Genomic DNA, 24,730 nt, shown 5'->3' on the forward strand with positions numbered 1-24,730 from the left:
ACTGTATTTCTTTAAAAAACAATTCTAGCCAGGAGTGGCAGGTGGCACATGCTTTTATTCCCAGCACTGGTGCATGGGAAATAGAAAGCAGGGAAAAGATCATCTCTGAGTTCGAAGCTAGCCTGGTCTACAAAACTAGTTCCAGTATAGCCAGGGCTACACAGAAAAACTCTATTTCAAAAACCCAAAGCAACAACAATAAAAATTACTTCTAAAAGAAACAGAGTGTGGAGGGCAAACCCTGGAGAAGGCTGCAAATTGACCAGAAAGTTGACAAGTCTCTATAAGGACTGGCATTGTGTTAGCCATTGTGGGCAAATCCATTCAGCTTAGAGCCTCTGTCTGTATTTCCCTTTGTGAATTCTTCTACTGAATGTCTCCTCATTCTTTGTTAAGATGAGGTTCTACTAGTTCTGTCTGCTTTTACCACATAAATGTTTTACGAACTCTTCCAGACTGGCAAGATTGTTTGTGTGGGCTGTGAACAGATTGTGTGGGTGATAACACAAGTAGGAAAGGAGTCAGAAATCAAAAAGAAGTTGTAGAGGGGGGCTCTTTGTCTCTTGGAATGGAGCTAGGACACAAAGAGAACTTTGTTAATCATGATTCCTTTGTAATCGGAATGGAGAGACACTTTTAAAAACATGCCACTGTTTGGTTCACTGTCTCAGCTAAGTTAAGCCAACTTCGAAATACCTAATCAAATGGATAAAATTTTCCCAGACAAAACCTGGCAGAATCAAGTCATACTGATAAAGTAGGTAGCTAAAGTGCTGGTTTTGCCAAAGGTTTTCATGGTGGCAAGCTTGTATTTAGATGGTAAACATTTGATGGTGGTGAAACAAAAATAAGAAAAAGATTTGTAAGATTTTGGAGTTTTGATGAATTTACCAGTCACTTTGTACTAAGCCTTTAAAATAAGTACAGAATAGAAAATCAAATTATCTCATTTACTAGATAACTTTGGAAAGCTTGCTTTATCTTTTGGAGATTCCTTTGTTAGAAATCAAGGGATAGTAATCTTTAGTGCTCAGTATTGTGAAACACTGAAACAACTCCTGAGTATTATACAGATGAATATGGGAGATTCTCTTCAAATTATTCATATTCAGTAGGGAAAGGTTAATCAATATAGTTTCATTGTTGTTTTTTAGGAAAACTTGTTATTCTTTCAAAATGTATCTTTTTACAGTGGAGGTTATATACCTTGCTACAGATTAATTTTCTAGTACTTGTGAGAACAAGCTTGGGAATTTACAGTGTGGGTGGTTTTCTAAAAAAGAACTTTAGATTTATCCCTGCTGTATTCATTCAATCCATCAGTCTGGTAATGAGATGTTTTATAATGAATTATTGATACTGGAGAATTAAGGAGTGATGAAAACAAAGGCAGCAGTAGTATGTTTAAAGGATCTGCCTATTTATTGTTATCTAGCTATTCCCTACTTATCTTTCAAAAGTGAAACATAGTTTTAAACCCAGTAACAAAATGGCCAAAAATTCTAGACATCTGAGTGTCTTATATTTGAAAGACTAATATACTTTCCTTCTAGGCTGAAGTTTTCCTTTTCTTTCACTTGAGCAATTGCTGGTAGTTTCTTCTCAGTGGAAATTTCTAGACTTCATTTCTCATTAGCCTTTTAAACAGGAAATCCACATTTTGCTAATTATTTGGAGCAAAAGAGATTATTTCAGTGACATGTTGCTCTTTAATTTTTCAGTACACTTAATTTTTTAATCAAGTTTACACACTGCTATAGATGGACATTCTTTCTTAACCTTAATTGGTCAGTACTTCTGTAATCACATTCTATTTCTATGTGTGAATCCTGGATTTTTTCATTTGGAGAAATCTAGAACATGTGTTTACTGTGCTTTTTATGATAGTGTATTACATAATTGAAAATATGCTATTTTCCTTTTCTCCTCTGCATGAGATATACCTTATCTAGTTTAAACAGCTAACCATGCTAACTATTCCTTTTCTGGTGATTGCATTTCCAGTCAAGGTTAAATGTGCTTTCACTACCATAGCAACTAGTTACTGCTGTTGTTTCTTCTTAGAGAAAACAATCTTCCTGTTTTCATTAAGAGCTCCATAATTAAAAAGTCAGTGTATGGTGGGAGGAACTTGAGAGGGAGAAAGCAGAAGGAGGGAAAAGGGGGAGGGCAGGGTCAGGTATAGGTGGAGACAGGGATGATATACAGTGTCAGGAATTTGAAAAGAGATGTGTAGCAATAGGGGACAGGGAATTGGGGATAGCCACCAGAAAGTCTCAGATGTCAGAAAAGCAAGATGCTCCCAGGATCCAATGGGGATGACATTAGTTGAAATGCCCAACAAAGGAGAGGGAGAACCTATAGAGACCATATCCAGAGGTTAAGCAATGTCCCCAGGTAGGGGATGGAGCCACCCACTCATCTCCAAATTTTTAACCCAGAATTTCCCCTATCTAAAGAAACTATGGGGACAAAGTATGGAGCAGAGACTGAAGAAAAGTCCATCCAGAGACTGCCTCACTTGGGATTCATCCCATAAACAAACAGCAAAGCTAATTTCTTCTAGCTGTCTCCTTCTTTTGGTTATATCTCATAAAAAACCCATTCAGTATGACTGTCTATAGGTTCCTAAGAAAATATCTTTTCTATTATGTGCTCTTTATTTGCATGTTTATGTGTATGTGCCGTATGGATGTGTGAGTGGGCAAGCTAGATTATGCATGCATGTTTGAAGGTCAGAGGTTATCTTCAGGTGTCTTCTACTTTTAACTTGCTATCTTACCTTCTGGGACAGGAACCTGGAGCTTATTGTTTTGGCTAGAGTGGCTAACTAGTGAGCCTGTGGAATCCCCCTGTCTCTTCCTCCCTCAGCATTTAGATTATAGGCCCACTTTATCATTTCCAGCTTTTATATGAGTGCTTGGGATCTAAACTCATGCTTGTGAAGCAAGAACTTTGTCAACTGAGCTACCCCCAGCTCCATACATTATATTCTTAAGAGTCTGTATAAAAATATCTCATAAAATCTTCTGGCCTACTATCATTAATTATATGCATTTAAGGCTGAAGAATGGACCATTTGCTTTATTTTGTATCTCATTTACCTTGTGTTCATGCAAGCTTAGGGGCAGTTCTGGAGTTAGTGAAAAAGTTCTGCCTTGTGAAAGCTCCATTTTCTAAAAACTGCTGTAAAAAGCAGCTATTTAAATATGCTACTATAATATTAATGTTGGCCACAAACATTGGGAGCACATTTTTGATTGTTGTCTCTTGTTGCTTTTAATGTGTAAATGACTTTCTTTTATTAGACTGAGGTGATAATTTAGGAAATTTTTCTTTTAATCCTCAAAAGTTAGTATTTATGCTTATAAACTCATTGACACAGACATATTGAATATTTTGTAAGAAGGGAGTCTGGGTTGGGCTTGAGTATTTTTATGTCCCCAGAAGCATATGAAATACAGTCATGGTATCTTCTAGACTACCTTTCAGTATCAGTCTTCAATGTGTATTAGTACAAAAAGGCCATACACCTATTCCCTTATGGCACTTTTGCAATGATGCCTACCAAGTGTTTGCTAAAAGTTTGTTGGTAAATCACATATAACTTAGTGTCAATAAGTTTATTATAACATAATGGCTACACAAAAACCTGTAGTTCAATTCATGGTTTAAAGAATTTACATGTTTAAGCCTCCATGGAAACAAGAGAAGGAAAATTCAGTCACCCTTTTAGAAGTCTATAAGTTCCTAGTGTTTAGAAGTTTACATATTCAGTAGAATCTTGAAATAATAGATCATATAACATTGACACCAGAAGAAGCAATAATTACTTATTATTACTGAAAGAAAATCAGAGAAATTCTTAGATCCTGGCTCACAGCAATTAACAAATTAGGCAAAGGAAATAGCAATTGAGCTAGAATCTAGAAGTGATAAAAGTGTTAAAATTTTTAATTTTACGTAGTAATCAAAACATAAAAATTCCTACTCTTTTAGGTTATGCTTAAATTGTACCTCTTTATTTAATTCTAGAGAATTCACAAATTATAAGGGCTTACCTTTTCTTAGAATAACTAGGAAAATGATGATTCTGGAAAACTGTGAAATATAGATAGGTCATTAATGGACCTTTCTTGTCCTTGGCTATACTTTGTGTCTTTGATTACTTTTACATGTCTTTTAAATTTTGTCAGAAAATAGGAAGAAATAAATTGTGGGTCTTTACTGGATGTTAAGTTTTGCATTTCTTCACATATACATATACACATAAGAGTATTTATCATTTTGATAAGATCAGATGAAACTTGTTTTTGGTTTAGGCTCTCTTTTATTTATCCATTGTTTATTACTGTGAATAAAGAACTAACCTTTTCCTGAGCTAAATTGTGCTATTCTATGCTTTCCTAAAATACTAGTAAATTCTTTATTAGGTTGCTCTGAAGTCAATTTGTCTCTAACACAATTCTTATTCTTGTCTACATAGTATGTAACTATATTCTTCTTAAAGCAACACCAGGTTCCTTACCTGGAGTCATGTCTCTTCTAGTCTGACATCCCAAATTCTGTCTACCTAGAATATGAACTTATACCCAAGAACCCAATAAATGTGGAAGAATATCTGTTAAGTTTAGATGAGTCTAATGTATTTTCAGGAGCTTCATATTTTATCTTTTTTATGGACCTTTAAAAATAAAAGTAATTTACAATTCATATATCAGTCATGATTCATCTTTAGTAGTACTAATGATAAAGATAAAATCAGAACCTCTATGATATGTAGAAAATAGGTGTCAGATAACAAATTATGAATAACCAATATTAGAAAATTGTTCTTCAGAGCAGATGTTTTTCTTAGGAGATTAATTCATTTTGGAGTTTCCTAATTCTAAAATTACAATGTAATGTATACTGTGGCTTACTTTTTCAAGAAGTAGAACCAGTTATTTACCTTTTATGGTTCCCCATACCTGCAGCTCTGCCAGAGCAGTTTTGAGGACTTCCACTGCACCTAGGAGAGAATCTTATACAAAGACTGGTGCATAACTGTGCTGTTTTATGATCATGACACAAGATAGTACATTGTGACACTCTGATTTTCTTCCCATAGGTGATCTTGTTTGCATTCCACATAGCCTTTTGGCTAACAAGTTATAAATTTTGAGGCACTGGCACAAAATGGAAATGTAACTCAAATGTCTTGTTTGTAGAGCAGTAAGTATTAACAGATGAGTCATTTGGTCCTTTTGTGGAAGCCTTTATTCTCATTTCATGTGTGTTTAATTTTTGCTGTTTTAAGCATCATGGAGTGATGTAATAACAGACTTTTCCCCAGAAATATAGCTTAGAATTAGTAATTTTATGAACTTCTGTCAGAGTGCTTGATTCAACCTTTCTTTGTTGGCAGACACTAAAAGTGAGTATTGGTTTTTTAATACAAATTTAGGCCATTGGGTTGCTAATTAGCTTGTCTAATGAATTCAGATTTTATGAGCTGAACCTCTCACAAAACCTTTTATTATTTTATTCAAAAAAAACTGGCACCAATCTTCAGTCTAAGATAATTTTATGTTTATCACAGCATTTCACATAATATGTAAGAGCTTGACTCAGTGTCCTAAAGCTTTTGAGACCCCAAGCTGAGCAATTTATGCAATGTGTATTTAATATATGGTTTCTATAAAGCAATTCTATTCTATCTTTGACACCACACACAATTGAGAGATTACAGGTCAACCACTTAAAATACTCATTTACTTAAAATGTAAACATAAATTTCTTTTCTTTTTTTTTATTTCTTTTTTTTTCCTACCCCCTACAAAGTTCTCTTTGTGTAGTTTTGGCTGTCTTTGAACTTGCTCTGTTGACTAGAGCCTCAAACAAAGTGATCCACCTGCATCTGCCTCCCAGTTCTGAGATCAAAGGCATGTGCCACTATTGTCTTACCATAAAATATTTTTGAACTTTTAGAATCAGAATTAATTAGACTGCTGCAATTTTTGAAACTTTAGTGCTAAACTGTCAATGCCATTCATTCATAGCTTTGTGCCACAGAGAAGTATTTTTAGTAAGAGCTTGCTATAGAAAGTTACTTTGCATTCAACTTCTGATATTCATGGATTATGTGTTGCTATGTGGCTATTTATGTTTGTTGCTTTGTGGTTTTATATGTATATTTTTGTGCTCCTATGTAGGAGATGTAGGTAACCATGTGAATACACTTGTGTGTTAAGATATGGGTTGTATGTGCTAACCTATGAGATGCATGTGAACCTGTTGCCATATACATGTGTGCACTAGCTAATTTTCTAATTGCTGTGATAACATCCTAGATAAAAGCAAGGAAGTAAGAATTATTTTGACTTATAGTCTTAGTATAGTCTATTATGTCAGGAGTTTGAGGATTCTGTTTACTTTGTGTCCACAGTCAGGAAACAAAGAGATGAGGAACTCTTAATTATTCTTTCCTTTTTCTGAAATTGAAGAGGAATAACCCACAAAATGATGTCAGCTACATCTAGACTACATTTAGTATGTATTCCTACTTTAATTAACCTAAATGAGATAATCTCTCACAGATATGCCTGGAAAGTTATTTTCAAATTGGTTCTAAAGCCTGTCAAATTGAGCAGTTCAGTTAATTCACCTTTACAGTGTACACCTGTGTGTGGGCCTGGTATGTATATGCATATTCCTGTATGTTGTCATGCATGTGTATCTTTCTGTTGATATGTGGGGTGTGTGTATCTGTTTTGCCATATTCATCTGTATACTGTCATGTGGACATATCTGTGTGTTTTTGTGTAGAGTATGTTTGTTATTATATTTGTTTTGCTATGTGTGTGAACTGTGTCTGTATTGCTATATAGGATGCATGTTGCTATGTAGTTAACATGTATGTATGTGCATCTTTGTGTTGAGGTATGTATGTGTTGAGTTATCTGTTTGTGTTGCTGTATGTGCATCTGCAGTGCATGTGGGTGAGTGTGTACATCTGGGTGTCACTATATAGGTATATGTATGAGTCTGTGTATGGCCACATGGAATATGTGTAAACCCATGCCCAGCTGTATGTTACGTGTTTCTATGAATTATTGTTTAAATGGAGTGTGTGTATGTGTGTGTGTGTGTGTCTATCTGTACTTGTTTGTTGCTATTTGAAGTGTGTGGACATCTATGTGTTGCTTTGTAAATGCATGTGTGTCTGTGCTGTAATGTGAATGTATGTGTACTTCTGTTTGTGTAAATTTGCATCTGTATGTTGCACACATAGGTATGTGTTGATGTGCTACTGTTTGGGTGAATATGAGAACATCTACAAGTTGGAATAAGCAGCATATTTGTTTGTATGTCTTGGTAGTGGTCATTTAGTGTAGAGGACTTCTGGCTTTATTCAATAAATAGGTTTTCTAAAACAAATGCTAGTGTGATTATTCGTTGAAAGTGGCTTTCATGAATTACTATAAAAAATGAATTGCATCTCACTAAGTATACCCCATTCTACTCAAAAGGGCATAGCTAAGGTAATTGCTAAAGTCCTGTCTTAGTTCTAGTCTCTGCAGATACTCTTTTACTTTGAAGTAACTGTTACGTAATTGTAAAGTAATAATTTGTTCAGTAATCTGGTAAGATTTAATTAGCATGGTTAAAATGCATGATAATTTCATTCTTAAAGTAAAGGCAGTATTAAAACATGTGTCTGAATATTATAGCTACAGAAACGAGTTAGTTAATTTAAATGCCAAATCAGTTTAACATGAGTATTTACATCTTCTGTAGTCTAACTTTTTGGGCTGTCATTTAGAAACACTTTTCATACTTTGATATTTGCTAAGAATGACAACAGTGTTTTTAGGAATTTATCTTGGATAGCTGATGCACAGATTTGTCTCACAGAATTATTAACTGTCTGCAACATTATAATTCAACCAAATAATGATATCTGTCTACTTAAATTGTACAGTCTATTTGATGTGTTTCTTTTCAATCGGAATTAAAGCTTTTGAATTTAGCAAAGGTCAAGAAGAATGTCTCGGTGAATTATATTGAAAATCCACCTTCTAAGTTTGAGGCAGGAGAATTTTTATGAGTTCAAGGCCAGCTTGGATTAAAGCCAAATTCTAAACGTAGATAGAATCCTATTATTCCAACCAAGAGCTTTGAGGCCATTTGAATAAAAGTTAGGGTTAAGGTTAGGTGTGTCAATAACATACACATTAATCTTTTGCAGTTCAGATACTAAATTCCTCTTTCTTGTGTTTTCTTCCATCCTGTTTAGGCTGTCTGGTACTGAAAGCCTAAGTACACAGCATGTATTGTATGAGTTTTTACTAGACACATACTTTAGTAGTAAATATTTGTGGGTAGGAGGACCCATCTCTCTATGCTGAACACCTTCCCGAGTGCTGGAATTATAGTCCTGTATCATTATACTTGACCTATCTTCCAGACAATGAAGGTTTTTCACTACATTTCAAGGTGAAGCAGATAATGAGGTTCTTACTAACATAGTTCACATTTTTCATACTCAAAGCAGAGTCAATGTCAAGTCATTGGCCCTACAATTTAAAGATGGACAGAGAGATATACAAGTGTTAGCTGCCACCTAGAAAAGTTAAAATAAAAACAAAACATTTGTTACTATTCAAGTGTCAAATAGTTTCCATTTAACTCAACAAGAACTTTTTATTTCTTTTGTTTTAAAACAAGTAACAAAGCATCCCAGAAGTATGTAACAACATAATGTTATATTGCGTAACAATCCCTTTGCAACTACCTAGAAGTATGTAACAATATGAGATTGTGAGCATTTGACAACCAGCTACATACTGATAGAAAGTTGTTCCAACAAGGGTTTGAATAAAGACTTTTGGCTGTAAAAGAAGTCTGAAACGGCTTTCAGGGCATATCATAACCCCCCCCCCATACTCTTTTTGTTTATTTAAACTTTTTATTGGATATTCTCTGTATTTACATTTCAAATGTTATCCCCTTTCCCCCACTACCATCCATCCTCCCCCTCCCGTGAAGGTGCTCCCTCTCCCAAGCACCCTCTCCACCTCAGTGCTTTGGCATTCCCCTACACTGGGAAAACGCACCTTCACTGGACCAAAGGCATCTTCTCCCATTGATGCTAGATAGTGCTATCCTTTGCTACATATACAACTGGAACCAAGAGTCTCTCAATGTGTGCTCAATGGTTGGTGTTTTAGTCCCTGGGAGTTCTGGAGGATTTGGTTGGTTGATAATGTTGTTCTTTCTATGGGGTTACAAATCCTTTCAGCTTCTTCAGTCCTTTCTCTAGCTCCTTCATTGGGGACCTCATGTTCAGTAGAGTGATTAGCTGCAAGCATCCTCAACTGTATCTGTATGACTCTGGCAGAGCCTCTGAAGAGGCATCCATATCTGATTCCTGCAAGTAACCACTGCTTAGCATCACCAATAGTACTTGTGTTTGGTGGCTGCATATGGGGTCGATCCCCAGGTGAGGCAGTTTCTGAATGATCTTTTCTTCAGTCCCTGCTTCTCTATTTGTCCCTGTATTTCCTCCTGTGAGTGTTTTGCTCTCCCTTTTAAGAAGGACTGAGTCATCTACATTCTGACCTTCCTTCTTTTTGGGCTTTCTAAGGTCTGTGAATTGTTTCTTGGGTATTTCAAGCCTTTTGGGGACTAGTATCTGCTTATGAGTGAGTGCATACCATGTGTCCACTAGGTAACCTCATTCAGGATAGAAAGTATGAGTTCAGAGAGCAAGGGCACCACGAGGCATAAACACCTTGCCTACAGATGTTCATGCTTGAGTTTGGAAAACTAGAAAGAACACTTTTAATTAATTGTTGATTGATTCAGATAGTTCTTGCTATGTAGCTCTGGCTGGCCTGGAACTTAAAAATCCACCTTCCTCTGCTTCTCAATGCAAGGCCTAAAGCCATATGCTACCACTACACTTGGCATTAGAAGGAACATTTTACAGGACCATTCCTGTCTTTGTCTGTTTCAGTCCCTTGTTTCTTAGCCAAGGGTACATTCTCAGAATTATCTTGGTTTCTCTTTTGTTGTCCCTGCTAAGCTCTAAAAGCATTATTAAAAAGTCATAAGAGACACACAAAGAATGAATAATTTTTATTAAAAGGCTCCCCCCTCTTTAAGAAACACTTTTCTTTCAACATCTTTCTCCCTCTTTTCTTCCCTTCCCTCCTACCCCTCCTTCCTTCTCTCACTCTCCCTTATCTTCCTACCTGCACCCATACCTAGTCACTAGGAAGACAGGAGATCTGCTGGGAGAATTAATGAACTCCAGAGGTTTGTCTGAATGGGAATAGAGTCCCACAGAAGATTTTCCAGAGGTTTGTCTGAATGGAAATAGAGTCTCGGAGAAAATTTTAAAATATTTGTTATCAGGCCAAAATAGCCTTTCCCCATCTTAGACTAGGAATACTTGCCTTCAATAAAAATGATATTTGAAGATTAATCTGCTTGAGCTAAGTAGAAGGAATAAGAAGAACAGATTAGTTTTTAATGGGTAATTATGCATAATATAATAATAATCAGAATGTAAATGTAATAATTTTGAGTGAAATAGTCAATAACTTCAGAAATATTTTATTTTTCCAAGAGTACTTAGCAATAGAAACAACAAAACAATGATGCACAGATACTTCCTTTTACGACTCGAAAAAAGGAGGTTGAGTTAACCTTTGAATAATTTCAGTTAAAAACTTATACTCACCATCTCTAAACTTTTAAAAATATAAATAACTTATTTACCTGGGACTTCAAAGTTTCACTTTAATTTTCTCCATCTTGTTCTATAAAATCATTTTAGGCTAGAAATATCAGCTCATATTAAATGAATAATAAACAGACTGATTTAAAATAGAAAACAGAGACTAAGACTTTTGTTGACAGTGGACTATGTCTTATTCAAAAGACATGTTGCAGATAATTTTGACTTCATTTAGTTCTTTTGTCATGCTATAAAATCATTTTCAAAAAGAACTTAAAGTTTAATGTTTTTGTTTGTTTCTGTCTGTTTGTTTGTCTTTGGTTCTTTGGAGATAGCATTTCACTATGTACGTCTGACTTCTGGAATTTACTTATAGACTAGACTAACCTCAAACTCACAGAGATCCTCCTACTTCTGCCTCCTGAGTTCTACAATTAAAAGACTGTGCCATCATGCTTGGCTCATATTAAACGTATTTTGAGTCTAGATACTGTTTTATGGTCATGTAATCACAGCTATGGCTGAATCAAATGATACCCCAGCAATCAGAACAAGTTACATATTTGGCCTCTTTTTTTTTTTTTTTTTTTTTTTTAATGTGCTATATACACTGAGTATGCACTCTTAACTGCAGGTAAGATGTCATCCTGAGTTGTAAAGATATCGCCAAAGTAACTAACTCTGTCTATGCTTACATATCAATGTGATATTTACTTTCTCAAATACTATAAACGTTGGTTTTTCTTTGAGTACTAGTAAAAAAAGCTGAAATGTTGAATTATGTGCAGTTTTTAAGTTTTAAATGTTTTGGGGGCTATCTTATTCTAGTGAATAAAAATACTTCTCATTCACCTAGTCTAGCTGAAGGTATGCTTTTGAAGCTTCTTCAGTGCCATTGCCAAGGTCTCCTCAAACATATAAGTATTCTTGATAATTTTGTTTTCTGGATGACATACTGGGTTGATAAAAATATAAAAACCAGGTTGGCTGCTACACAGTCTTTGTCTCCCACACAAGCCACTGAGAATGAAGCAGTACTCTGTTGTTCCATGTGGAATGTAGCTTGAAAATTTGGCCGAGGAACTCAGCTTGTTATTTTCATTTTTGTCTGATGAGTGAAAAACATAAGATAATTGAATAAGATTAGATTAATTTTTAGAAGAACAGAAGTTTTTAAATGTAAGCATTTTCTGCAACAAATAGTTTGATTTACATTTTTTAAAATGGAATTTATGACTTTTGCCTCATTGTTAGTTTCTAACCACATTAAAATAGATGTAATTAAATGTGTCATTTGGTCTTTCTAACACCAGGAAACTGTTTAGCTGACCAAAATAACCAAAGTTTGATTGACTCATTTCTAATAATAAGCTAGACAGGTGGCCTTATATAAATTAGGAATATAAAATCTTTATGATTGTATGGTTTTGAGTTTTGAATTAAAGCACCCACAGCATAAATCCATAGAGATACCATGCCTTTGGAATCAACACCAACATCCAGGGACTTTTAGTTATATGTCTTTAAAAAGAAAAGATTTATTTATTTATTTATTTATTTATTTATTTATTTATTAATTATTAAGTACACTGTAGCTGTCTTCAGACACACCAGGAGAGGGCATCAGATCCCATTACAGATGGTTGTTAGCCACCATGTGGTTGCTGGGAACTGAACTCAGGACCTCTGGAAGAACAGTCAGTGCTCTTAACCACTGAGACATCTCTCCAGCCTAGATGTATGTCTTTAATACAGAAATTCCTAGCATTTTTACTTGTTATTGATTCATCTTTCTGAAAATACACTTACTACTAATATAGATATATTAGGACAACATTTACTATTACTATAGATATTAACATACTAGTACCTATTAAGTAAAAAATGTTTAATACTTTTTAAAGAGTAGTTTCTTTTCTCTGGGAGTATTCTAGGTAAATGTTTTAAATTTGGAATTAATCTTTGTGATTTTACTGTTATAATCATTTTATAATAAAATATTGCTTCAATATATTTTTCAAATTTGCTTTTCTGTCTTGATGAGCATGGGCAACAGTTTAGTTTAGTTTACAAGTATTAATATTTGAATATCTTCAAACAGGTACTGAACTAAGTAGGGTTCTGAAGTCAGCATAGTTTCTGTGTATATCAAAAGCAGTGCTTATGAATGATAGAGCTAAGAGAAGGAAGTTTGACAACTTGTTTCTTAGTAGTTTCAGAAACTACTCTCTGCAGTGCTTTTCACTCAGTTTCTCAGCTTTTGGGGCACACTGGAATTTTAAGACAAAGATTTGAATGAATATGGTAACTGAAATAGATTGCTTACAAGTATATAGTGCAATTAACTGGAAATACAATGGGTGGCTTGCAGAGATACTTTTGTGGCTCCCTAGAATCACACTTGAATTTGGAGAAGCTCTGAGAGTGATTGCTCCCCAGCTGTAGATGGCAGTGTTCAACTGAAAGGAAGGCAGAACTAAAAATACATCAGCTAGAAGTGGCCACTTCAGCAGAATTTTTTTTAAAAACATGAAAACACTCTCTTTTCAGCTCCAGCACCCACAACTGCAGTGCCCTATATGGCAATAAAATGTGTGGATGTCCGCAAGAACCACCATAAAACAAGATGGTTGGTGCCATGGGGACCGAACAAATGTGACAAGATCCGTGACATTGAAGAAGCAATTCCAAGAGAAATTGAAGCAAATGACATTGTGTTTTCTGTACACATTCCTCTCCCTTCTATGGAGATGAGCCCATGGTTCCAGTTTATGCTGTTTATCCTGCAGTTAGACATTGCTTTCAAGCTGAACAACCAAATCAGTAAGTACTCCAACTGCTATGCTCATATCTGGAAATCTTCCTGGAAGTGTTAATGACGATGCTAACTCTGATAGTTAGTAGCTGTTTCCTGCTTCCTATGCACTTTCTGAGACCTTCATCTGAATCAACCCATTTAATCTTTTCAAATCCCTGAGGCAAATATCACTATGAATTCAATATATATATATATATATGTATGTCACTTGGGTCCTGGTGAATGTCACTTGGGTCCTGGTGAGGTTGCTTGCCCACAGTCAGACCCAAGACTATAAAGGTTTCAGTCCAAAGCTGTTCTAGTTACTAAACATCTTCCCCTTCTAGTACCAAAAAGGAGCTAACCTCAGTAGAGGGAGGCCCTTTGTGTTTAATTGGATTTCACTGGTCCTATGGAGTAAGACTGTGACCTTATCAAAAGATACTCTTTGAATGGGGCTGCTAGCCCAGGAGTATTTATGATCTCACTAAAACATTTTGTTTTTAATTTAATTCATATATTTTCCAATTTATTTGGTTGTACCTAGGGATAATATAAAGAATCTTTTTTACTTAAATAAAGCCAGACTACATAGTCAAAGACACACCTTTCCAAACAGTTCCATTAAGTCTACATTGGCACTTCTTATTTGTTTTCTGTTTGTTTGTTTGTTTGTTTTTATTGAAAAACTTTATTTTAAAAAACAAAGATAAATGTACAAATTTTGAAGTATTTTTGCATAAAAGTATACAAATACATTTTTAAGGTTGTAATTAAGTATTTGTGGGTACATATACATTCACATATGTATATATGTAACAATAATATAGGAAAAGAGGCTATTAATTTGAGGGGATAGGAGAGAAACTAGGAGGGGCTGTAGGGAGGAAAGGGGGATGTGATAGAGTTCTATTTTAATTAAATTTTTTTTCTTTTTGGTAAACTTCGCACAGTCTGTGAGTTGTTTCTGGGGTGTTCAGAGCTTTCTGGGGTTAGTATCCAATTATCAGTGACTGCATATTATGTCTGTTCTTTTGTGACTGGGTTATCTCACTCAGGATGATATTCTCTAGATGCATCCATTTTCTTAAGAATTTTGTTAAGCCACTGTTTCTGGTAGCTGAGTAGTACTCCTTTGTGTAAATGTACCACACTTTTTGTATGCATTCATCAACTAAAAGACATCTGGGTTCTTTCCAGCTTCTGGCTATTATAAATAGAGCTGCTATGAACATTGCCGTGCATGTATCTTTGTTGTATGTTGGAGCATCTCTGGGGTAAATGCTCAGAAGTGGAATAACTGGGTCTTCAGTTAGTACTATGTCCATTTTTTTGAGGAACTGCCAGACTGATTTCCAGAGTGGTTGTATCAGTTTACAACCCCACCAACAGTGGAGAAATTTTTCTCTTTCTCCACATCCTCGCCAGCATCTGTTGTCATCATGAGTCTTGGATCTTGGCCAATCTGACTGGTATGAGGTGGTATCTCAGGGTTATTTTGATTTGCATTTCCGTGATGGCTAAGGATGTTGAGCACTTCCTTAGATGTTTCTCAGCCATTTGATATTCCTTGATTGAGAACTTTTTGTTTAAGTCTGTACCCCATTTTTAATAGGGTTGTTTGATTCTCTGGTGTCTCACTTTTTTGAGCTCTTTGTATACCTTGGATATTAGGCCTCTATCTGAAGTGGGGTTGGTAAATATCTTTTCCCACTCTGTTCGCTGCCGCTTTGTTTTCTTGACAGTGTCTTTAGCCTTACAGAAACTTTGCAATCTCATTAAGTCCCATTTGTCAATCTTTGACCTTAAAGCTCGAGCCATTGGTGTTTTCTTCAGGAAATTTTCTCCTGTGCCTATGTGTTCTAAGGTTTTCCCTACTTTCTCTTCTAATAGTTTCAGTGTACCTGGTTTAATGTGGAGATCTTTGATCCACTTGCACTTGAGCTTTGTACAAGGAGATAAGAAAGGGTGTATTTCATTCTTCTGCATTCTGAATGCCAGTTGGACCAACACCATTTGTTGAAGAGGCTGTCCTTTTTCCTTGAATGTTTACAGCTCCTTTGTCAAAATTCAGGTGACCATATATGTGAGGGCTCATTTCTGGATCTTCTATTCTATTCCATTGATCCACATGTCTATTTCTGTACCAGTACCATGCAGTTTTCAGCACAATTGCCTTGTAATATTGCTTGAAGTCAAGGATAGTGATTCCCACGGATGTTTTCTTGTTGTTGAGGATAGATTTCACTATTCTAGGTCTTTTGTTATTCCAGATGAAATTGCAAATTGCTCTTTCCAACTCAATGAAGAATTGGGTTGGTATTTTGATGGGGATTGCACTGAATCTGTAGATTGCTTTTGGTAAGATGGCCATTTTTACAGTGTTGATCCTTACAACCCATGAGCATGGGAGATCTTTCCATTTTCTGGTATCTTCCTCGATTTCCTTCTTTAATGGTTTGAAGTTCTTGTCATACAGGTCCCTCACTTGCTTAGTTAGAGTCACATCCTGGTATTTCATAGTTATTTTGATTATTGTGAAGGGTATCTTTTCCCTAATTTCTTTCACCACATGTTTGTCCTTTGAATATAGAAAGACTACTGATTTGTTTGAGTTAGTGTTTTATCCTTCCACTTTGCTGAACTCGTTTATCATCTGTAGGAGTTTTCTGGTGGAATTTGTAGGGTCGCTTAAGTACACTATCATGTCATCTGCAAATAGTGATGTTTTTACTTCTTCCTTTCTGATTTGTATCCCTTTGATATCCTTTTGCTGTTTAATTGCTTCAGCCAGGACTTCCAGTACTATGTCGAATAAGTAGGGGGAGAGTGGGCAGCCTTGTCGAGTCCCTGATTTTAGTGGAATTGCTTCAAGTTTCCCACCATTAAGTTTGATGTTGGCAGTTGGTTTTCTGTATATTGCTTTTATTATGTTTTTGTATGGGCCTTGGATTCCTGTTCTTTCCATGTCTTTTAACATGAAGGGGTGTTGGATTTTTTCAAATGTTTTCTCAGCATCTAGTGAGATGACCATGTGGTTTTTTTCTTTGAGTTTGTTTATATGGTGGATTACATTGATGGATTTTCTTATATTAAACCATCCCTGCATCCCAGGGATGAAGTCTACTTGATCATGGTGATTGATCATTTTGATGTGTTCTTGTATTAGGTTTGCAAGGATTTTGTTGAGTATTTTTGCAGCAATGTTCATAAGTGAGATTGGTCTGAAGTTCTCTTTCCTTGAAGGGTCTTTGTGTAATTTAGGAACGAGGGTTATTGTAGCCTCAAAACATTAGTTAGGTAGTTTTCCATCGGATTCTGTTTTATGGAATAGTTTGGAGAGTATTGGTGTTATGTCATCAATAAATGTCTGATAAAATTCTGCACTGAACCCATCTGGACCTGGGCTTTTTTTGGTTGGGAGGCTTTTGATGACTGTTTCTATTTCTTTAGGTGTTATAGGATTATTTAGATGGCTTACCTGGTCCTGGTTTAACTTTGGTATCTTGTATCTGTCTAGGAATTCATCCACTTCCTCCAGATTTTCCAGCTTTGTTGTGTATAGGCTTTGTAGTAGGACCTAATGATTTCTTGAATTTCCTCAGTTTCAGTTATTATGTTTCCACCTTTATTTCTGATTTTGTTAATTTGGCTACCCTCTCTTTCCCCTCTAGTTACTCTGGCTAAGAGTTTATCAATCTTGTTAATTTTCTCAAAGAACCAGCTCTTGATTTTGTTGAATCTTTGAATGTTTTTGTTTGTTTGTTTGTTTGTTTGTTTGTTTCTATTTGATCTATTTGTGCCCTATGTTTGTTTATTTCTTGCCGTCTACTCCTCTTGGGTGTATCTTCTTTCTTTTGTTCTAGAGCTTTCAACTGTGCTGTCAGGTTGCTAGTGTATGCTCTCTCCAGTTTCTTCTTGGAAACACTCAGAGCTATGAGTTATCCTCTCAGTACTGCTTTCGTTGCATCCTATAGGTTTGGGTATGTTGTGTTTTCATTTTCATTTAAATCCAGAAAATCCTTAATTTATTTCTTTATTTCTTCTTTGAACCTGCTATCGTTTAATAGAGCATTGTTTACTTTCCATGTGTATATGGGCTTTGTTGTCTTTGTTGTTATTAAAGACCAGCCTTACACCATGGTGATCCAAAAGGATGCATGGGAGTATTTTGATCTTCTTATATCTATTCAGCCTCGTTCTGTGTCTAATTATGTGGTCAATTTTCGGGAAGATGCTGTGAGGTGCTGAGAAGAAGGTGTATTCTTTTGTTTTAGGATGATATGTTCTGTAGATATCTATTAATTCCAGTTGGTTCATAGTCTCTGCTAGTTTTACAGTGTCCTCGCTCAGTTTCTGTTCCCATTATCTTTCCATTGGTGAGAGTGGTGTATTACAGTTTCCGACTATTATTGTGTGGGGTGCACTGTATTTTTGGAGCTTTAGTAGGATTTCTTTTATGAATATGGGTGCTTTTGTATTTGGAGCATGTATGTTAAGGATTGAGAGTTCCTTCTGATCGATTTCCCCTGTAATTAGTAAAAAGTGTCCTTCCTTATCTTTTTTGATAACTTTTGGTTGAAAATATACTTTATTCGATATTAAAATGGCCACTCCAGCTTGCTTCCTGGGGCCATTTTCTTGGAAGTTTTTTTTTCCCAACCTTTTATTCTGAGATAGTGGCTGTCTTTGTCTCTAAATGAGTTTCCTGTATGCAGCAAAATGCTAGGTTTTGTTTATTTATTCAGTCTAAAAGCCTATATCTTTTTATTGGGGAGTTGAGTCCATTTATGTTAATAGATATCAAGGAACAGTGGTTGCTGTTTCCTGCTATTATTACTTTTGAAGGTTGAATTGTGCCTGTGTGTCTTTCTTCTTTTGGTTTTCTTGCTTAGGAGTTTTCTTGTTTTTACTGTGAGGTGGTTCCCCTCGTTGTGTTGGGTTTTCTACCTATAATTCATTGTAGTGCTGGGTCTGTGGTCATATATTGTGTGAATTTAATTTTGTCTTGGAATATTGTCTTCTCACCATCTACGGTGATTCATAGTTTTGCTGGGTATAGCAGCTTGGACTGGCACTTGTGCTCTCTTAGCGTCTGCATGATGTCTATCTAGGTTCTTCTAGCTTTCATAGTGTCTGTTGAGAAATCGGGTGTGATTCTGATTGGTCTGCCTTTATATGTTACCTGACCTTTTTCCCTTACTGCTTTTAGTATTCTTTCTTTCCTTTGGGCATTTGGTGTTTTGACTATTATGTGTCGGGAGGAATTTCTTTTCTGGTCCACTCTATTTGGAGTTCTGTAGGCTTCTTGTATGCTCATGGTCATCTCATTCTTAAGGGTAGGGAAGTTTTCTTCTATGGTTTTGTTGAAGATATTTACTGTACCTCTTAGTTGATATTCTTCGCCTTCTTCTATTCCTATTATCCTTAGGTTTGGTCTTCTCATTGTGTCCTGGATGTCCTGGACATTTTGGGTTAGGAGCTTTTTGGTTTTTGCATCTTCTCTGACTGTTTTGTCTATGTTTTCAATGTTGTGTTCGGCCCCCAATATTCTTTCTTCCATCACTTGTAGTCTGTTGGAAATGCTTGCATCTGTGACTCCTGATTTCTTTTTTAGGATTTCTACCTTTAGGGTTGTCTCTTTTAGTGTTTTCTTCATTGTGTCCATTTCTTTTTTAAATTCCTTCTTTCATTCCTTTATCTCTTTGGTTCTGTTTTCTTGTAGTTCTTTGAGCTCTTTGAGTGTTTTTCTTGTTTCTTCTTTAAAAGCCTCTAATTCTTTATGTGTTTTTCTCCCGTTCTTGTTTAAGGATCTCTATCATCATCTTGAGGTAGGATTTTGGGTCTGAGTCTTCTTTTTCTGGAGAGTTTGGCATTCCACTGTTTGTTGTGATGGGACAGCTAGGTTCTAGTGTTGCCACGTTGTCTTGGTTTTCCTGGGGTACGTTCTTTTGCTTTCCTCTTGCCTTCTTGTTTTCAGTGATTGGTTTTCACCTTTCCCTTGTACCTGTACTGTGTCCCTGGACCTCTGCTGTTCCTGGTGACCGATGGTCTGAGTGCCTGTTGTGTACCCCAGAAGCCGCAGGCTGGGAATAGAGGGCCTGATGCCAGGTTCCTGGGTCCCTGGATCAAGCTGGGTAGGCTCGCACTTTCCGTGTGCTCTGCTGAGATCTCTCTGCCCCCTGATTAGTTGGAACCCGTTCGGCACTTCTTATTTGAACCACCACGTAGAGCAAGCACTTTTACCTGCAAAATCATTGAGCTGCTTCTATAAAGCACGATTTCTTAAAAGTTCTACAATGTTGAAAAAATATTAGATCCTTTCTGAGCCACGTTTTTACATGCAAACGTTGAATAAAAATATTTAACTAGACAAGTTATTTTGAAGAATAAATTTGTGTAATGTAGGATGTAGCAGTTATTTAAAAGAAAAAAGAAAAGAAGTATCTTGAACCTGAAACTCAGCCCATTTTACATCTTTTTCTACATCCAAGCTAGTGGAATTAGTTTTTACAAAGAATTTTATTGTTTAATCTCAATCATTTTCTTGTGTGAAACATCTTTAATGACCAACCATTTTTAATGTCAAAAGGCTTGACAATTCAGTCTTCTCTCCATTCTTTCTCAAAGCTTTTTTTTTTTTTGCAGCCTTCTCATTGTTGAGATGCATATATTATCCTTTTCCACATATTCTGTAAACACATTCAAAGATGGCTTCTCTTAACATCTTTGCTCATGTTAATGTTGCCATATTTCTCTTAATCCTCTTTCTAATCCTCCTTTTTCTCCTCCTTCTCCTCCTTTCTCACCCCTCCTCTACTTCCTCTTCCTTTTTCTACATGCTGGGAATAGGTCCCTAGGGCCTCATGAATACTGAACACATGTTCTACCATTGAACCACACCTTAAGTTTCATCTCCTCTTATTTTCTTCCATAGATGAAAGTCTTCTTGTTGAAAACCCATTTATTCTTCAAGATAGTCCAGTTGTCACAGATATTTTCTTCTTTCCTTTGTAAATACAATTTAACCTCCCTGAATTTCATTATTGGCAGAGTGATGTAGATCAGTTCCTTGACTGTAATAGTGTTTATATTTGTTAAAACTGTGTGTAGGGAGTTGTGAATAAAAATGTCTCTTGGTTTGGATTATTCTCCTGCTACAAAAAGGGATAGCAAACAGCTGATGGAGGTGGTTGCCCTTTTCCACTCCAAGACAACACATTTGTTATTCAAACAACATTTCAATAACAAGTGACACTAATTCTAGTTGTAGCTAGAATTATTGCTTGCATGAATAAATTTATGTCTGAAACATTTATAACTGAACTAAAAGGGTGATGCATTGCTAGGAATAACAGCTTGTTACCATAGCAGCTATTGTTTGGTGTAATACATAGAGAGAATTTTAGAGCATGGACATGTTCATCAGGTTGGGGGAAAAAATGTATCATTTTGATATTCTGCCTTTTGTGTTTTGTAAAATTCCTGACCTGTAATTGGTTTCATTTTCAGCATTAAAGTTATTTAATAAAAATAAATCACAGCTACTGGTAAGTTTGTGTGAAATTTTGGAAGCTGATAATACATTTTAAAATTTTATGCTACTGAATATATAAAAGTTGTTCAGTAAATATATGAATACAATCTACTCAGCCTCTATAATGATACCTGTATGTACATATCCCAGGCTGAACCTTGGTATTGGATAACCAATTGAAAGGCTCATCCATGGGGAAGATCATTTCTCCTAGTCTTAGCATTCCTAGTTGTCAATAGTTCTTTATCTATAATTGAGATACCATGACATTACCCTCTTTTGTTCGGATATCATTTAGGCAGCTATGTTGGTGAGACTCATGATAGAAAAATATTTTATTTTCTTTCTATTATGAGAATTATCAAGTACATTTGTACAGACAAGTCATTTGTACAGACAAGTCTTATTTTGAAATTAGCCATTGGGTCTATGTTTATACTGATAGGAGATTGGTTTAGTTTTATGTGAATGAAATCAGTAGGCACATTCTAAGACTTTCAATTAAATGATAAGCATTATTCATAAAATTTAAAATTCTAAATATTACAAAATCTAAAACTTTCTTGAATGTTGACATGATACTATAAGTAGAAAATTTCTCATGTAACCTCATGTGACAAATTTTAGTCAAAATATAGGATAATTGTTTGTGTTAAATTTTAGAATATACATTATTTAATAAATGAGTTTCATGTTATATTTGTTTCCTATGTCTAAGATTCCTCATTACATATATTAAAATATTGAAAACTGTGAATGAAAGGAATAAGAATTTTGATTTGAACTATTTTGGTTAAGGAATATTCAATTGCAATGTTTACACTTTGGTATATCTAGTCTCTCACACTTCTTTCAAGTTAAACATTGGCTTGATGGTCAGTTTTATATTCTATGGGTTGGTTTCATCTATGAGTGATTTATAATTATTTATAATTACATTATATTATATAAAACTATATAAAATAAGTATATTATATTATTTATAATTATAATTATTTAACAGCAATCATCTTGTAGACTTTGAGGTCCTACTCTATGAGTAAAATTCAAAAACAAAAATAGCCCCTTTATATTCAATACAGATATTATTTAGGTTATATTTTCTTTTAGGCATTTTTGTCGTACGGATTTGTGACTTTTATTTTCATGTTAATGTTTAATCCAATTAGTTTAGTTTAATTTACCAGATAAAAAACTTAATTTAATGATGCCTGACTACTGTACTTGCAGCTAGCCAGGTACACTAGCAGTGTGGATTGGACCTGGCATCTGGCCACAAGTGCGCTACATGTCAATAAATCTGCCATAAGACAGCAGGTTTTCAATATTGTTGGGCAAAAGTTGCACTGGCCTATCTGAACTGTTATGTCTATGGTGTTTTAAAAATCTCCCAATCTTTAGAGAGAAAACTGAACTCTCAAATCCAGACTAGATGGTAGGTTGGTCCAGATTATAGTACCACCACAGCTCTGGGTTACTCACATGTCCCATTTCTGACTCTGAATTTGAAAGATAAATGAAGAGCTTTTGTTTGTATCTGTAGCTGCTTGTACCTTGTTTAAAACACAACCATATATATATATATATATATATATATCTCCTTATATAGGAAAAGCATCTTGTGCTTCTATTACCTCTTCCAGTTTAGGTTGTCCTGTCAGTTTATATGCCTTATCTATTCATGAAATATAACATGAGTCACCTTTACAGGGGAAAATTAAAGGTGAAAAAATTTTTGATGAAAATTCTGGGTACTCGGTGTTGGAAAAATAAAAAGCCACCCTACTCCCCCCCCCCAAAAAAAGATCCAAATCAAATATTCTACTGACATCTATTTTCTGTCTACATAATAAAGCTAGAAATTATTTTCAGTTTCTCTTTACTTTTATAAGTTAGCAATAATGATGTCAGTACAAGGGGCACTAGAAATTATTTATTTTTCCCTTTTATTAAAAATAGATACATGCAATATATTCTGATTGCAATTTCTCCTCCCTCTTCTCCTAGTTCCTCCCTATCATCCCTTCAATGTCTGTCAATTCATTTTTCTGAAAATTTCATAATATATTGTTTTTAACAGTGTAATGATAGTCCACTGTATAAATGTAATATGCTTTCTTTATCCATTCTTCTGTTTAAGTAAATCTAGATTGCTTTCAATATTTGGCTTTTGAGAATACAGCAGCAATAGACATGGTTGAACATGTCCTTTGGTAGGGTAAAACTTTCTTTGTGTATATGACGAAGAGTGGAATAGTTGGATCCTTGAGGTTAGATTGAGTTCCTTCTTTCTGAAAAAAATTCCACGCTAATTTTCATACTGGCTATACTAGCTTGTACTTCCACCAGAAATAAATGAGTGTTTCCCCGTTATTCCATATCCTCACTAGTCTTTTCCTGTGTCAATGAGTTCAAGGCTATTCTCCACTTTTTCTTCTATCAATTTCTGTATATCTGGTTTTATGTTGAAGTCTTTTAGCTAGTTGGAGTTTAGTTTTTAATAATTTTTTAAAGGAATGATTTTCTATTTTCTAAAATTGTTTGGTATATAGTTTGCTTTTTCAAATATTTGATTTTCTAAACAGAATATCATTAGCATAGGCACTAAGTTGAACTATTAATAAGTGACACCTTATGAAACTAAAAAGGCTTCTGTGAGTCAAAGGACACTGTGAATTGGACAGAACAGCTGCCTACAGAATGGAATTGTTTTTGTTTTTACCAGTTCTATATCTGATAGAGGACTGATATCTCAAATATGTAAAAAAGTCAAGGAATTATATATCCAAAACCCAAATAATTCCATTTAAAAATTGTAGTGCAGTTCTAAACAGATAATTTTTAACAGAGAAAACTCAAATAGCTGAGAAACACTTAAAGTAATTTTCACCATCCTTAATCATCAGGGAAATAAAAACCAGAACTACTTTCGGACTCCATCTTATACCTGTCAGAATGGCTAAGATTAGTAATATAAGTGATTAGCACTAGTGAGAATGACAGATGAATCTCTGTTAGTTCAAGGCCAGCTTGATCTAGATAGTGAGTTCCATTACAGTCAGAGCTCTATTGTGAGGTCTTATCTTGAAAACAAAGAAAAAAAGAACATAACATTTAGTCATTTTTCTTGAACTTGCACTAGACATTTGATTCCTGGGAAGAATTTGGAAGCTAAGAAACACTAAACAGCCAAGTGTGTGTATTGGCAATATACCTTTCTTGAATCTTAAAACATTGATTACTAACCTAAGCCAAGGACTTTAATTTTGGTAAGTAAACATGTGTATGCTTATTCACATACTTGGTATTTATATTTCAACTCCAGACACAAAACTTATGGTAGTTAGAGGTTTATAAATCCCTAGATAGGAACCTCAGTATGTGTATACCTTGGGTACCAAATTGTGTGTTGGTCATCAGCTAAATTTTTTGAGAACACCATAAACTATGACACATGGAAAAATTTCAGCAGTCTTAGGAGAATGTATCAAAAGTACACATTGTTTTTAAATGATTGTAGACATAGTAACATGCACATTCTGGTGTTTTGAAATAGTAGTAATTCAAGTGGGAAAAGATGTATATAAGAGACAATTTCTAGGGCCAGAAAACTATTACAGGAAGAACAGATATGAATTAGCAATGGAAATATTTCTAGATGAAAGAAAAC

At 35.1% G+C, this 24,730-nt stretch overlaps 1 protein-coding gene across 1 annotated transcript in view; it reads left to right on the forward strand.

Moving 5' to 3' along the window:
* WLS (Wnt ligand secretion mediator) overlaps positions 1 to 24,730 on the forward strand; it is a 109,449-nt gene that overhangs the window by 15,447 nt on the left and 69,272 nt on the right. The window contains exon 2 of the mRNA XM_080915534.1: positions 13,277 to 13,549. Within this exon, the coding sequence (XP_080771660.1) occupies positions 13,277 to 13,549 (273 nt within the window). The remainder of the gene's footprint in view (positions 1 to 13,276; positions 13,550 to 24,730) is intronic.

The sequence above is a fragment of the Micromys minutus genome, assembly GCF_963924665.1.
Source record: "Micromys minutus genome assembly, chromosome: 4".
NCBI lineage: Eukaryota > Metazoa > Chordata > Mammalia > Rodentia > Muridae > Micromys > Micromys minutus.